Source organism: Pteropus alecto, unplaced genomic scaffold, assembly GCF_000325575.1.
Source record: "Pteropus alecto unplaced genomic scaffold, ASM32557v1 scaffold7, whole genome shotgun sequence".
Lineage (NCBI taxonomy): Eukaryota > Metazoa > Chordata > Mammalia > Chiroptera > Pteropodidae > Pteropus > Pteropus alecto.
The window spans coordinates 48,860,799-48,876,852 of record NW_006494614.1 but is presented as its reverse complement, the minus strand read 5'-3'; the positions used below and the strand labels follow the sequence as shown (position 1 = coordinate 48,876,852).

Sequence of the window (16,054 nt, the reverse complement as noted above, 5' to 3'; positions counted from 1 at the left end):
ACTCTACCCACCCTCACATGCCAGGGAGCCCAAAGGAAAGCAGCAGGGGGGCAGACAGAGAATTCAAAACCAGCACCTACTCAGAAGCCATGAACAAGGCCTGAAGGATGCTGTTCACATAGCACGTGTTGCCCAGATTGATTAAACCAATCTTGCCCGTGTCTGACTTGGCCATGAGCCGGGGGTAGAAGCCAGCCAGCTCACTCTTCTGTGAGGTCCAGGCATCCTGCCCCAGCAGTTGCTTGATGCGGTCCTCATTGGGAACATGGAGATCCTGAGGTAGGAACAAGCCAGCAAGAGAATGAGCACCAAGGTCAGCTCTAAAAATATCACCTCCTCTGGGAAGCCTTCTTGGACTACGGCCTACCTCACACCCACCCAAGCACACTACCCCACAAATGTTCTAGAGATGTGTATGAATAGGCTCCTGCTTTCAAGCTTACTGTAGTTTCTCATCTTAACATGTGGGCCTTCTACATGATCTTTCATGCCACAACTGCCTTAAGAAGGTGGTGAAATCCCCCATTTGCTAGATGAAAAAACTAAGACTCAGATCAAGAATTTTCCACGGACATACAAATAGTAAGCAAAGAATCTGTACATTCTTAGAAGAGCCCAGGCTATGACAGGCTGAGCAATGACAACAATGGCCCACAGGCCAGATCCAGCAGATCTCAACCTTAGTCCTGACTTTTGTCCTCACTAGCTATCTGGCCATGGTCAGTGAGCCTCTCTGACTCAGTCAGTTAACCTCCCTAGACCTCAGTTTCCTCATCTGTCACATGAGGACACTCCTACCTGATATCAGTTTGGCACTCTATACTTGCATGGTGCTTGCACACAATGATGCTCCTGCTTCACCTTCTACTTTTAGGTTTGCAGAGTCAGCTTTTTTAAATTAGTCACCTCCCTGGAACTTGATCCCACAGTCAGGACAGTGGGAGGATCCCAGGGGTCTGAGGTATGGGTCTTTGGTCACGGGCTCAGGGATTAGCAAGTTTTCTCACTCATTATCCTTTTTCACATTAAACAGCTGCACCTAAAAGAATATTACCAAGCGCTAGTTCCAGTTATGATCTATTTTAAAGAAAAACACCTAAACATAATATAGAATTACTTGGTAGATTTAAGTAATAGTCATAACAGTTCCTCTAGCCCTGCTTTCATTTCCAGATCCTGAGCACAGTCTCTAGATTTGTCCAAGGCTCCAAAGCTTCAAACCAGCTCTGGAAACACTGAAAGCACCCATCTCCCCAGTGCACATCCTCCAGCCACTGTGGAAGGTCTGGCTCAAGCAGTGGTTTAACACTTCTGCCCATTCATTTTCCCAGGGTCATTTATCAAATTATTTATCAGATTAGTCAGTTCTCACAGATAAAAAATGTAGGCGCTTCCAGAAACAAGGTAAGAAGATACAGGCTCAGTATCATCTCTTTTTTCTTCCTGTTACCCGCTATCCAATCTCCACTCCACACACAACATGAATAAATAGGGACAAAAAAGCAGACTGAGCCCCACGCATGCACCCATCTGCACACAGAAAATGCAAAAATATCCACACTAAAAATAAAAAAAACATTTTCCCAAAGAAGGTAACTTTATCCTCTTAGGAAAATAAAAACAAGAACTTTCATATCACTCGCAAGCTCCTAATGTTACTGGAAATTTACAAACAATGGCTCCCTTAGCAAGGACCACAGCTCCAGAGACACTGCCATAACCTGGTACAACTGCCTACTTAACAAACTTTCCAGAATTTATAAAAGAGCCTGTATATGAAGAAAGATGGACTCATAGAATACATGTGAAAGAATTTTATAAACGAAATCCTGCAGAAAATTTGCTGTCTTGCCCCTCAAACTGGCTTAAACCAAGGTGTATTCAAAGCCATAGGACAAAAGTAGCACACCTTCTTGGAGCTGTGCTCTCTAACAGTCAAGGAAGAAACATATGTTTATATTAAAACAAATGTAATTATGAGGTCTATACTTAAGTCATTGAGATAAAATGAGATTTTAGAGAAACTCTGGCTACTTGGGGTAAGTCCCCTCCTCTGACGGCAAGTACTTTGGCAGAAAATTTGAGAAGCCCAAATCTGCTCGATTAAGCAGAGTCGCTTAGGCTGGTTTTCAAGGCCCTCTGACTGATCTTACTGATCTCCACTCCGCTCCACCAACACATTCAGCCAAACTGGACTTGCACATTCTCACCCCCTACGCCTTTCTCTCTGTCAATCCCCATCCCTCAAGGTCCAACCCCTATCCTCTCTCTAGAAGGCTTTCCAGGATCTTCTCAAATGGGGTCCCCACACTATCTATACCTTTCTTATAAAGCATAACTCCCTGCACCTAGTAGTACAGGTATCGGCAGAATCACCTTGCCCCCTGAATCAGACCATAGTCCCTCGCGGGCAAAGCCGGGGCCTCACTCCGCATGGTTTTCCCTCCAGGCTCAGTGCTGGGCCATGCTCCCTCCTCTTGGTCCACATCTCCATGATAGCATTCTTCACACTACAGTCATGTTCACTCACTCATTTACTGGGCACAGAGATCAAAAAACGACACAGTCCCCTGCCCACCTGAAGCTTACAATCCAGCAGGAAACACTAACAGTCACCTCCAGTAAGTGGAAGTCCTGCGTCTTCTGCTCATCCCCCTCCAGTGACAGGGAGCTCAAAACCTAGCAAGGCAGCCCCTTACAGGTAAGCTCTATTGAAAATCTCCCTCATGTTAAGTCGGAAGAACTGAGAAGATCCAAGTAAACGGCAGAGGTTTCATTTGTTGTATCTACCTACTGTCACAGTACATTGTTCCCTTGTATGTTTTATCATTTTTGTATTATAAACTCATCTTCAGTAGAATCTCATCTTTGTGACTCGAAAGCAGTTTCGTTTCCATTTCAACTAGGCAATCATGGGTATTACAAGTTTATGACTACGTTTAACGTTAGTATCTGAGCTTAGGGGTCCCATAACACCAAAGATGGTGTGAATTTGAACCCTTAAACCAATATGAGAGCAGGCCACTGACTGCAAATTTCTTTTTTTCCAATCCACAGCCCAGACCAAGCCAGAAAACTTTCTTTGATATCTGTTTAGGACCATGTTTATATTTTTTCTAGATCAACTCTAACAGTAAAGCTAACAGTAAAGCCTTTCTTGGGTCCTGTCTTATGTGGGCCTCTTAGTGCTAACTCCTTACGAGGGGCAGGCACTATGCCTCATCTCTTGTCCCCATCAGCTCAAGCCCCTTAGTGACTGAGGCCAGCTATCTCACCCACCCTCCCTCCCCATCCCAGGGAAAAAGAGCAGCATCTCTCACTTACCGTTCTGGAACTCAGTTTTCTCTTCCTTTTTGGCCCCTGGGGATTCCCCCTTACTTTCTTGCCAGTTCAGCTATGTACTTAAAAAGACGTTTGTTATATTTTAACAAGCATTTCTAAGTGTTTTGTAGTGGGATACTTTTCAGGTTATCTATCTGCTGTGCTACGAAAATGGAAGTCAGACGAGAGGTTCTGAACGGGCCACCACCTACCTAGGTATTTTCCACCCATGCTTGAGCCTGCCCTCTGTACCAGGCAATCCAGTCCTGGCTGTGTCTCTCACTATCTCTATGACTTTGTACAAGTAACCAAACCTCTCCAAACCTCATTTTCCTCATCTATGAAACTGAAATGACAATAGTATCTGCTTGGCAGGTTTTTTGTGAGCATTGGCAGAGAAAATACATGGGAAAACACTGTCAGATGAGGTACATCGACAGTTGTTAGTTACTGTCCCAGCAATCCAGCCAGCCTAGTTCAGAAGCCCTTTCCTCTTGCAGCCAACTGGGGATCTTTCCCTCCTCTGGTTCTTCACTGCTCCCAGCTGACCTTCACAGTTGTTTCATTAGCTTCTTAAATCAGTTACTTTTATACAAGTTTGTCAGCCCCCCAGGCTGAAAACTCCTCAGTGGAGGTAACTCATGCCTCTGTCCCCAATTCCTAGCCTGGGCCTGGCACAGAGTAGGGTGACAATAAAGTCATGTGAACAATTGCAAACAATCCCTGCTCTACAGTGCTCATCATCTGGTGGGAGAGACAGACACAAAGTCAATGACAACGTGTAACAGAGGAATGCCCCAGGGCTGTGAGAGCCCAGAAAGACCCTGACCCAGCCTGGTGGAGGCAGGAAGATTTGAGAGTTATCAGAGAAGGCTTCCTGAAGGAGGTAACAATTGAGCAGAACTTTAAAGGATATGTAGGAGTAATTCAGGCAGAACACGAAGAGGATTTACAGTTAGAGAGAACGGCATATGCAGAGGCTCAGAGCAATCGTGAGAGGATGACCCATCTGGGCAATGGCAGGTGGCTCAGTGTGCCTGAAGCACAGGATGGGCCAAGGGAGGTAATGGGAGACAGCCAGGGACCAAATAATGGGGCTGTCACCAACTTGCAGCATGGCCCTAAACAAAGCCCACATCGACACCCTTGTCAGAGTGGGGCAAGGGAGCAGTGGGGAATTGTCACTCACCTTAATGGCTTCCATGATGGGCTCATACAGGTCTGGGAAGCCTGGGAACCGGAACACCATGCAGTGGACCAGCTCTGCCAGCTGCTCCAGGCAACTGGCCCCCGAGTTTGAGTCCTCCTTGAGCAGAGAGGCCACCATGGGGGGAATGTGAGGGAGGAGCTGTGAGAGCAGAGGGGTTAGGCTTAGCACTGGTTTACCCACCTGAGACGTGGCATAGTGGTCACTGCTGAACACATCCAGAGCTCCCTGTGGCAGGAGGTTTGCTAACCTGACCACTTCCTCTTTACCCACATGGGGCTCTGAGCTCTGCAGGCAGGTGACTCCCCTTATAAGATCTGTGACCTTGGACACCCTGCCTCAATCTCTTCACCTATAACATGAGATCAATAACTCACTCCTCACAATTAAAGGGAGGCCTGAGCCCAAGCCCCAGCTGTTAAGCCTCAGCCAGTTGACCTGCCTGAAGGCCCGAGTGACCAGGGCTTCTCTGCCCATCCAGGAGTGATGCTGGGGCCATGATATGGCCAGCTGGTGGCCAGCCCTGATGGAGCATGAGCTGCCACCTCTGGGGGCAAACACCATCATTCTTTCACCAAATACACATGTCAAGTACTTCATCTTCACAATGGTGATTATTATCTCCATTTCCTAGATGAAGACATTGAAGTTAGAGAGATTATAAAATCTGCCAAGAATTTCAGCATGGGTTATGGGAGCTGGTGTCTGAACCAGGTCTCTCTGAATCCAAAGCCCATTTCTTTCCTCTGTGCTACAGGCTGTTAACTTTCAAACCCATGAGGGTTCTACACCCTCCATTTCCTAGATGAAGACATTGAAGTTAGAGAGGTTATAAAATCTGCCAAGAATGTCCCAGGGGACAGTAAGGCTACAGGGAGCAAGGGAGCAGGGGAGCCCAAAAAAAGGATGGGGGGAGAACCCCCCCCCCAAAAAAAAAGCTATCTGTCAAGTCCCTAGTATGTGGAAGGCTCTTAACAAATATTACTTCATCTGACCCTCCCACCATCCTATGGTTTACCGCTGTCCAGGCTCTGAGAGGTAGGTTTTCGGCCCAAGGTCACCAAATCCAGCAGACAGCAGAGCTGGGACTCAACCCGCAAGTATCCCAATCCCTGGTTCTGTGCTTTTCCCACTGCAGCAAATAGGGAACCAGGGGCCATAAGAATCTAGGCCCCAACTGCAGGTCCTCGGAAGGCAGGCAGGGGAAGGTGGCCCCCAAGGGCCACAGGCTATCCTTCCCAAAGGAGGGCCCAGAAGCCCGCAGAAATGGCCCTGAGCTGCAGCCCAGGCCACTAAAGTGCTGGCAGGCAGCAGGGTACAGAAAGGGCACTGGGTTGAGAGTCACACCAACTTGGCTAGAATCCTCCCTGTACTGCTTACTAGCTATGTGTATGTGTCCAAGACAAGTGACTTAACCTCCCTACACTGCAGTTTGCTCAAGTGAAAAATAGAGAAAATGGCAGAACCTCTTTCTTAGGGCTTCTCCGGGAATTAAATAAATGAAAATATGTCCTGCCTTAGCACTATGACTGGCACACAGCTGGTACCCAGGGAACATTAGCTGTCATCATTCTAGGCCTGTCATTCGATTATGGGCCCACGGGGAAGCCATACAAATTCTCTGGCCTCAGCTTCCTATCTGTAAGTTGGGGTCTCAAATATCCTCCAGTCCTAACATCCAAGGCTTCGAAGGCTTGGTCTTCCAGCACCGACCCATTAAGCCCCAACAGAGACAGCATGCCTGGCCTACAGCCAGACCAGTGCGGGGCACAGCAGGGATGGGCCCTTACCAGGTGGAAGGCCTCATGGGAGTGCTGGAAGGTCAGGAGCATGTACTTGAGGACAGACAAGGCAGATCCTCGGACAATGGGGTACAGAAGCTTGGAAAAAACCTGGAAGAGAATCCCTGGTCAGGAACCCTCCAGGCCTGGGCCGCCCAAGGCTGAGTGCAGCCACAGGCTGGAGTTGAAGCAGCAAATCCATGTCAGAGCAAGAAAATGGAGGAGCTCACGACCTGGTGGATGGACAGATGGCAAAATGGACAGCAAGATAGTTATCTGATGAATGGATGGACAAACACACCAAAAGTAACATACACATGCCTGAATGAGCAGTCAGACAAATGAATGGGGAACTTAAGGCCCAGAGAGGGGCAGTGAATTGTCCCAGGTCACAGCGAGCTTGGGTGGGAGCCCCAGTGCTCTGCCTCAGACCTGGACTGCTACTGGCAAGAGACTAGCAGGAAGGGCCATAAGCAAGGGCTAGAACGGGGGCCCACCAACCTTCTCAATTTTGGCGAGTGAAACCTCAATCAAGATGCTGAACTTCTTAACAGCGGCCAGGCCCTTCAGCAGTGCAATGATCCATTTGTCAATGTTCTTCCCCAAGGGCCAGGACACCCAGTCGATCATCCTGGTGAGGGGAGTACAGGGACAAGGGAGGCCCAAATGCCTGGGTAGGGGCAGGCCAGGGACTAGCCATAATGTCTTGAGGCCCCACACTAACTCACACCTGCACAGGGCAGCCCAGGGGTCCCTAGGATGAACAAGATGCCTTGGGATATGCAAATGAGCCCAGCACAGGCACCTGGCAGAGACCTGGGCTCCCAGCCCAGCAAGAGGAGAGCCAGGCCCTCTCACACCCCAAACCTCACCCCCACACACAGACTACTGTGGAAGAACAGGGTTTTTGGCTGCTTCTGCCTGGACCCCAATGGCAGGAAGAGCACTGCCCCTGGGCCAGAAGATCTGGCTCCAGCAAACCATGGCTTGTGACCTGGAACAAGTCATTTACTCTCTGAGCCTCAGTTTCTTCCTCTGTGAAATGGGAACAATGCCTGCCAACAACAGGATTGTTGTATGGAGTAAACAAGACAGTAATAGCTAGCACTCATGTAGTATTCACTCTTCACCGGGCAATGCTCTGCCTTAAACGCATTAACCCATCTAACCCCCACGACATAAGATTTGTGTGCACTGAGCATGAAGCTGTCACCTAGGAGGTACTCAGAAAAATGTTACTATTATTTTATACTGGCAGACTATGCTATAAAGAGAGAGAACAAAGTAACAGTAACTACAATAATAACAGCTTCTAGGCACTTCACACATATCATCTGATTTTATCTAATTTTTTTTTTTTAGCCAAGGCAGCCCTTGGTTGACCTCACAGATTGCAAGGACCTTGTCAGCTTACAATCCCTTATTTTTTTATTTTTATATCTACAGCACCTAGGTCTTCCTAGGTGGTCTCCCATCCAAGTACTAACCAGGCCCCACCCTGCTTAGCTTCCAAGATCAGACAGGATCGGACTTGTTCAGGGTGGCATGGCCATAGATTCTATTTAATCTTCAAAACAGCTTTACAAAATGGGTTCAATTATACCACATCTTACAGATAAGGAAGCTGAAGCATAAAGAAGTTGAGTAACTTGCCCAAAGTCACACAGGCAAGAAGTGGTAGAGCCAGGATTTGAACTCAGGCAGCTTACCTCCAGAGCCCCACTCTTACCCACTAAAACAAGGAATCCAGGAGGGCCAACTGGAGACAGTGGATCTACACACGGGTATGGAAAGAATGGCGGGGGAGGGAGGCTAGGGGAATGGGGTCTGCAGAGCCAAAGACCTGTGGGCAGGAGGGGAGGAGGCATATTCTAGGATCACTGGTCAGCAGGTGTGGCTAGATCACAGGTGTGATGATGTGCAAGAGCTCTGTGAACCAAAAAGCAACCAAACTGTTTATCATACTTTCCAAATTCAGAAAGCAATTCATAAAAGTACTTTCTTTCACCTTCTAATATGACCCCATGGAAACCTGATAACTTCTACCACCACCCACATCTACTATTACAGAAGGGGAAACTGAGGCTCAGAAAGTTCACTGACCTGTCCAGGGCCTCACACCTAGTACCCAGACTGAGAGTATCACTAGGGCAAGGCCCTCTGTCTCCCCCACATCCTGGGCAAAGCACAAAACAAGGCTCAAGAAAGGATTGATGAATGAACAAGCATGAAGGCCTGGCCATCTAACCCAGCAACACTACATCTAACCCAGCAACTACATCTAATCCAGCAACTCCACCCAGAACAGGCTTCTAGGAGGGAGAAGACCTGACCAACACCCAGCCCTCAGCCCACCTGCTGATAGCAGTCAGCATTTGGGAGTCCGTCACACTGTCATCATTGCTGAGGTTCCGGACGACACCATCCATGAGCTCCAATGGGAGGTGCTGGACCACGCTGGCCAGTGCGCTAGACGGTGGCTCCTCCTCTGGAACAGGGGGCGTGACTGGGCTGAGCTTAGCAAGGCAGGTGCCCCCACTGCCCCCATCACCCCATGCACTCATGCTGCCAAGGAACTAAGCTGGGCCAGCAAAGAGCACATCAGGGCCACCTCCTCAGCATCATGGCCTCCGATTTCACCTTAACTCATTCCCTCTTCAAACCTCCACTGGCACTGCTTTGGGCCCAACTCTGTGCTAGGCACCAAAAATAGAGCACTGACTCCAAACTTTGGGTGTACAGGCAAGGCCTTTAGAAGGGGTAACAATGGAGCTGGCAAGAGCACATAGGAGGTCTATGGAAACTTGGGGGGAGGGAAGACATTCCGTGTGCAACCACACAAAGGCCTAGAGGTGAGAAAGAACATTTAGTTAGAAACATTGGTTGTCCAACTATATAAAGACCCAGGTCCTTAGACACCCCGCCTTGGTTCTTCTGCTGCCACGTCCATTACCTTCCTTCCCCCTAAACAACCCTATAATCAGGGAAGGCACAGATCTTATTTCAGTCATTTATACCATAGTCCAAGTTCAGTTGTCAGTGGAGTACCAAGATTTTGCAGAGCTGACACCTACAGGTTCCACTGCGTTTTCAGACCTTCCTTCTTCCTACCAGAGCACCTTGCCCCTGCTGCCCGGTACTGTCCAGCTAAAATATAGCTCAAAAGTCACCACTTCTATGAAACCCACCTGACCCAAAGGGCATGATGAAACCCCCTCCCCCACTTCCTGTTGTCTCTCTCAGCCCTCAGGTCCTTCTTCTGACAGGTTAATCTAGGTGCATTCTTTTCCCACACCAGGCAGTCTGCTCTTTCCGGCGTAACCAGCACCCGCCACAGGATAGAACCCAAAGTAGGTGCACCCCATAGGCTTGCTAACTAAATGTTGGAACATCACTTCTCCCACCTGTGCATTCACCCCTGGCAAACACATACCACACCGCACGTGGGCATGCCAAGCAGAAGAATGTGCATGAACAGCCATCTGTCCAGGCGCGCGTCCAGAATCTTGGCGCCCACGAGCTCCCGCCCCAGCGCACACGCACCTGTGCAGGAGATGACTGCGAACAACTCCTTGAGGCAGGGCAGGATGGCGGCGGGCTGTGCGCGCCACAGCTGTGCCAGGAGCCCGCTCACCTGCTGGGCCTGCTCCAGAAATTCCACCGCGCCCTCCCCCCCCTCGGCCGGGCAGCGGAAGCGGCCGAGACAACGCACCAGCCGCTGGCAGAAAAGCAGGCGGTGCGGGCCATCTGGCACGCAGCGCGGGTGCCGCGCTAGCAGCCGGGCCACCTGTGCGCATGCCGCGGGCCCCGGGCGCTCGCACACTGTGCGCAGCACCTCGCGCCGCAGCAGTGCGAACACCTCCTCGGCCGCAGGACCCTCGGGCAACAGCTGCAGTCCTAATTGCACGCAGGCGAGCGCGCGGGGGCCCGGAGGACCCACGCCACCCTGCAGCAGGCGCAGCACGCGGCGCGCGCTGAAGAACTCCACGAAGACGTCTGGGTGGTGGCGGCCTGCCACGTGCAGCAACTGGCATCCCACGCGCCGCGGCAACTCATCGGCACCACCCACGTAGAGGCGCGCGCCCAGCGCTAGCAGCGCCAGGCACTGCTCTCGTTCCAGGGGCTGCCGGGCCGCCTCCAGCACCCGCCGCACCAGCCCTTGCTTCACGCTTGTCGGGTATGACGACGTCACCACGGCCTCCAGGATCTTGTCCATGGCGGTCACGCTGCAGAGAACAGGGAGCAAGTTCACACTCTGCCGGACAAGTCCAATACCCTATGTGGTCCCCTGCGTGCTGAGACTTGGGGCAAGCAACTCAACCCTTCTGGGCCTCAGTTTCCTCATCTGTGAAATGGGACAAGGATACTTACCTCACTGGGAAGTGTCATGATGAAGTAAAGCACAATGCCTGGCAGACAGTAAGCCCAAGTGTGTTATTGCTGATGAGGGTCTTTAATCTCACAAAGGTAATACCTGAGCCCTCGCCCTCCTCCAGCCCTTTTGCCCTTCTCTCCCCAAGCCCCGCTGGTGACCTCATTCACTCAGGACAGGTAGGAGCTGGATCTAGAAACTGTCCAGAATCTTGGCCAAGTCATGTCCTGTGGTGGAGAGGAGATGGGACACACACACAACACCTCAAGGGAGGGAGGGCTTAGGGGCCCAAGGACGGGCCAACAGGTCTTCCTGAAATCCCTGCACACTTTATTCCTCCCTCAAACAACTTCTTGCTCTTTCTCAAAAGATCTACACCTTTCCAAGATTCCACTTCTCTGTGTATGCTCTGCTTTTTGCCTGAAACATCCAATTTCCCAAGACTTCCACCACCACCACCACCACACACTCCTATTTTCCTTCAAAGCCCACCTCAAACACTCTGTCCTCAGTGAGAACAGCCCTGGACCTCCAGGCATGAATTCATCCCTTGCCCTGGATTCCTAGAGCCTCCTGTGACCTCTTCCTCCATTATAGCTGGAATCACATAGTACCAGAGTTGTATGGGAACAAATCTCCTCCATTGAAGCAGCGTCTTGTCTCTATGCTCCAGCCCTGCACACGTAGCCCTGCTTGCCTCCCCAGCCTCAGCCCACACTAGCCCCTCACTCTTGGCTCACTTTGTTTTCCCTGCCACTGGGCCCTTTGCATATGCTCTTCCTTCCCCTCCTTGCTTGGCTCACCCTGCAGACTGTAGCTCATACGTGCTCAAGGAAGCCTTGCCTGACCTTCCTATCTGGGTCAAATTCCTCTGTTAACAATTTCAGAGCATCCTATCCTCCTCTGTAGCACTAATCATGTTTACTTGACTGGAGTCAGCCTCCGCCACTGTACTACATATAGGCATGCCTTATTTTATTATGCTTCACTTTATTGTGCTTCACAGATGTATTTTTTTACAAACTGAAGGCAAGACCCTACACCAGCAAAGATTATGATTCATTTTATTGTGGTGATCTGGAACTGAACCTGCAATATCTCCCCGGTACGCCTATAGACTCCTGAGGGCAGGAACTACGTCAGGTTTCGTTCACCATAGTATCCCCAGCACACAGTAGGCATTTGCTGAATGAGCAAATGCAGAATACAGCATGAGTTACTGCTACGTGTTTCCTGAGCCATAACAGCCATCTCTGCTCTTCTCCTTTATGTGGGCTGTTTCCTGGAAGCCTTCATCCACTGACCCACTTGACTCCTGATTCTCATGCTAATTCACTTGAGTACAGCTTGCTCTCATAATATCCAACTTTCAGCTACGAGAAAGCACAGCCATTTCTTTGATTCTTTGCATAATCCCACTCTAAGCAAGGACCCAACATAAGGCTCAGCACACAGTAGGAGTTTAACTAAACTTAATGATTCAGTAAAAAGTATTCTTGACACCTGGAGTTGGTGTGAAGACAAGCCAGAAATTTCCTAGAGGAGGGGCCAGAAACTTTTATTCAGAACCACAGATATTGTGGGACCCTAACTATGTGCCAGGCCCTGTGGAGACACTCTCTTAATGGTCCCAGCTCTTGGCCAAGAGCAAACTTCCATTACTGCATGTGTTACAATGCAATGGACCCATCTGTTTAGGTCTTTGTCTCATCAGGCTGTGAGCTCCACAGGGCAAGGACTGAGGCTTATTTCTCAGTGACTGGCATCTCCCATGCCACTCACTAAAGCCCGAGTGCCTTCGAAGAGATTACTGTAGGTGTAGCCAGGGTACAGATCAGTGGATCCCCTATGCTGGCCTGGCTGCCTCAGAATCACCTGGGTACTTCATACAAGTACATATGCCCAGGGCCCATTCCAAGCCTCCTGTGTTAAACTCTGCTCTGTTTACCCTGAATAAGGTTCATCTGGAATGCATCCTGCTTATCCAGGTTACCTATGCTCTCTGAACCTATGTCCATCTTGCGAGATTGTTGTGAAAACACATATAAAGTCCTTACCACGCTGCTGGGATCAAGTAAGTGCTTAGAAAGTGTCAGTCCCCTTCACTTCGGAAGCAAAGTCCTTGCCCTTCAGAGCTTCCAGTGCAGTGGTGGAGGCAGAGGTATTGGCAAACGTGGAGAGGCAAGGCATAATCTCAAAGTATCTTCAAAAACTGGTCTCTCTACAGCCCTGGTCCTCTCTTTCTTAGGTAGGGGCTGTGACCAACCTCCCTTGCAGACCGTCCAACCAAACCCCTACCCTCACCCGCTGGGCTGGTGCATTTCATATGCATTCAATCCAGGATGCCAAGTAATCCGGGTACAGGCATACCCATTTTATTGCACTTTACCTTATTATGCGTCACAGATGTTGCATATTTAACAAATCGAAGGCAAGACCCTCGACCAGCAAAAAGATTACAATCTGCTTTATTGCCATGGTCTAGAACTGAACCTGCAATATCTCCAAGATATGTCTATACTCAGGCAGCCAAGGAGAAACCTTAATGGAGATATCGACATCACGTGTGGAGGAAGAAAACCTGGGGCCAGTAGAAATGGAGTTCTGGGGCTAGGGAAGGCTCTGGAAGTGGAAAGAAAATCAAACTAGGAATGAGGAATCCTGCATTGTGTGATTTTGAGCAAATCATATTGTGAGCCTCTTCTTTTTTGTAAAATGGGGATAAATGATATCAAGTTGAACCACATGAAAGTGAAGGATCAAATGTTGGTGATTTCATATTGCTCTACCTGATAACTACCACATAAGGTGGTTTATGCCTAGCAGCTGGGTGCTCAGTCAGTGGAGCCATTCGGTGAGGGCTCTGTGTAGTCGGTGGCCAGGCCACTCCAGACAAGCCCTGCGCATCTGCCTCCCTACCACACAGCCAGTCTGAGATGAGCTGTCACCATAGTCACCAACAAACCCAGTCACTAATATCTTCGATGCATTCATGCAGAAGGTTTTTAGAGGTGTGAACCTCACCTGACCCCATATGGGCCACAGAAGGGAGGCAGGACAAAGCCTTCCAGCCCTGCAACATGAATGGAGTCGAGGATCACCAAGGAAAAGGAACACAGCCTCAGCAGGGTGGGGTTAGAAGCCACTCTCAGCCTTCCTGGAAGAGGAAGAAGCAGACACCCAGCGTTCTTCAGAGGACGTTGGATTACCCCTTTAGGCGCTGGACCAGGAGATGCCCTGTGGACACTGGCTCCGACCCAAGAAACAGCGGCCCCACGCCAGGCCCCACTTCAGGCCCCACGCCAAACACAGCAGCAAATAGAAGCTATGTCCTCCCTCAGAAAAGCCTGCCTTAAAGGTATGAGACCCAGTTCTCTGCTTCAGAATCACCAGGTAACCTCAAGGGAGTCCCAGAGCTCTACAGCCTTCTCACCTGGAAAAGGGGCACCATTCCACCTATGATTGATGGAGCTAGGACAAGATTTAAAAATTATGAAGGCTGGAGCAATCAATCATGAGTCTATTCCTGGGCCACTTGGCACTGAGGGGTGAAGGTGAAACAGACACTGACAGGGAAGGAGACAGAAGACACACTCTTGATTTTGCTGATTCGACAAGGAATTTCGTCCATTAGCCTTCACTGCCAGGTTTTGCTTCCATGGTCTCCCTCTGAGCTCCAGACCCACCCAAGATCAGTTCCTCTTTACTTCTTGCCTGGACTAGTGCAACAGCCTCCTAATCTATCTCCTCATTCCTTCCCTCAATCTGTCCTCCTATAGAGGCATGTGTCCTGCAGAAGCAGAGTCTAGGGTTTGAATCTGGCCCAGCCACTATCCTCCACGGTGGCCACAGCCATGAGGTTAGTGTCCTTTCCTATCTCTGAGCCTCTGAACCCTAAAACAAGAGATGACCATCCCTAACCCTTTCCCGGCCAACGCTGCTACTCCTTCCCAAGCCCTTGGCTTATACTTCTCACTGCTGACATGACAGCCTGAGAGTCTCAGCGACACCCAGCCCTCTACAGAACACACAGTAAGCACAAAGGAGCCCCAATTCAGGCTTCCTCATCCCTCTCTGGTCTCTCCCAACAACCCTGCAAACATCATCAGATTAATCTCATTAGACGGTAAACTTCATCCTGCCATGCCCCTCCCTGCTCAGAACTCTGATGGCTCCTAGTGCCTTCAGGATAAGGTCCAAACTCCTGAGCCTGACATTCAAGCCCTTTCTGTGACACTTAGCTAATATGAGGCAGGGGTGGTGATGAACTTGACAAACACTGTTCCATGGTGAATCTACAGGAATTTGGGCAGTGGGCTTTTCCTGATGGCCACCTTTGGGTGACATCCTCTCTGCTGAAAATGGGCTTCTCCCTCTTTTCTCCAGGTAAATTCCAACTCATCTGCCACCTTTGGGTGACATCCTCTCTGCTGAAAATGGCCTTCTCCCTCTTTTCTCCACCAACTCATCCTTCAATGCCCAGGTCACATGCCCCCTCCTCTGGGAAGCCTTTCCTAATCCTGCAGTCCAAGTCTGAGTTCTGGCTTCCCAAGGCCCTCTTCACTTCTCATTCCTCAGCAGTGTCACTGGATTCTAGGTCTACCTCCCCCAGCAGGCTAGCCTTCCTTTGGTAAGAAGTAGGTCCAATCCCTCTGCCAGTGACCAGTCCCCAGCAGAGGACCAGGCATAGAGGTAAAGGAGTGCCAAGTGACCAACATAAGACATGTAACAGCAAGATGAGATAAAATCAGGGCTATGACCAGAAAAGCACCTTCTAGGGACTGGCCTAACCCTCTGTCCAGTCACTGCCCTCACATCTGTCCAGGTCTGGTCTCACATACCCATAACTCTGAGACTCTTAAACACCAGCCAAGAACATCCCTACAGAGGTCACTAGACAGGACTGAGCGAGGCTCTACCCATTCTAGAAATGACTCAAACAACCAAAGCTGAAGGGGAAAAAAAACCATTCCAGGTTAACCCTCAGGTCAAAGCTCACAGAACCTCATGGGACAGGGGAGGACTTCAAGAAGGTCTCACTCACCTTCTCTCTACCCCAGAGCACAGGAGCCCCTTCAAGCCCCAGCTTAGCACCTAAGAGATGTGCAGCCCATTTCCCCTCTCTCTGACTCTCATACCCTGTTTCCCTCCTTTGACTCCCTGTGGGCACCAGGCTGTCCCTCCCAACAACCAGAAGTCCCTCCATCCCTGGCTCCCCATGTCTCTGGGCAGCAGCATCTCTGTATTTTTAAACTGCACTTCTTCTACCCAAGGCAGCTCTGGGAAGGAGCCCCTTGCCCTACTACTGTGAGGCCTTCATGTGGGCCCCCAAACTATCTCCTGGAATGGAAGAAAAAAAAGGGTTTTATTGGT

General features: G+C 49.9%; 1 protein-coding gene and 1 pseudogene across 6 annotated transcripts in view; both read right to left on the bottom strand.

Annotated features, from left to right (window-relative positions):
- The window catches only part of USP35 (ubiquitin specific peptidase 35), a 72,222-nt gene that overhangs the window by 7,107 nt on the left and 49,061 nt on the right, over positions 1 to 16,054 (bottom strand). For all 6 annotated transcript variants that reach the window (XM_025042740.1, XM_015600459.2, XM_015600461.2 and 3 more), the window contains 6 exons: positions 9,853 to 10,535; positions 8,665 to 8,797; positions 6,811 to 6,940; positions 6,319 to 6,420; positions 4,511 to 4,669; positions 81 to 274 (listed from right to left, as the gene is read on the bottom strand). In XM_025042740.1, the coding sequence (XP_024898508.1) occupies positions 81 to 274; positions 4,511 to 4,669; positions 6,319 to 6,420; positions 6,811 to 6,940; positions 8,665 to 8,797; positions 9,853 to 10,525 (1,391 nt within the window). In that variant the 5' untranslated portion in view covers positions 10,526 to 10,535. The remainder of the gene's footprint in view (positions 1 to 80; positions 275 to 4,510; positions 4,670 to 6,318; positions 6,421 to 6,810; positions 6,941 to 8,664; positions 8,798 to 9,852; positions 10,536 to 16,054) is intronic.
- On the bottom strand, positions 7,747 to 7,866 carry LOC112474731 (annotated as a pseudogene).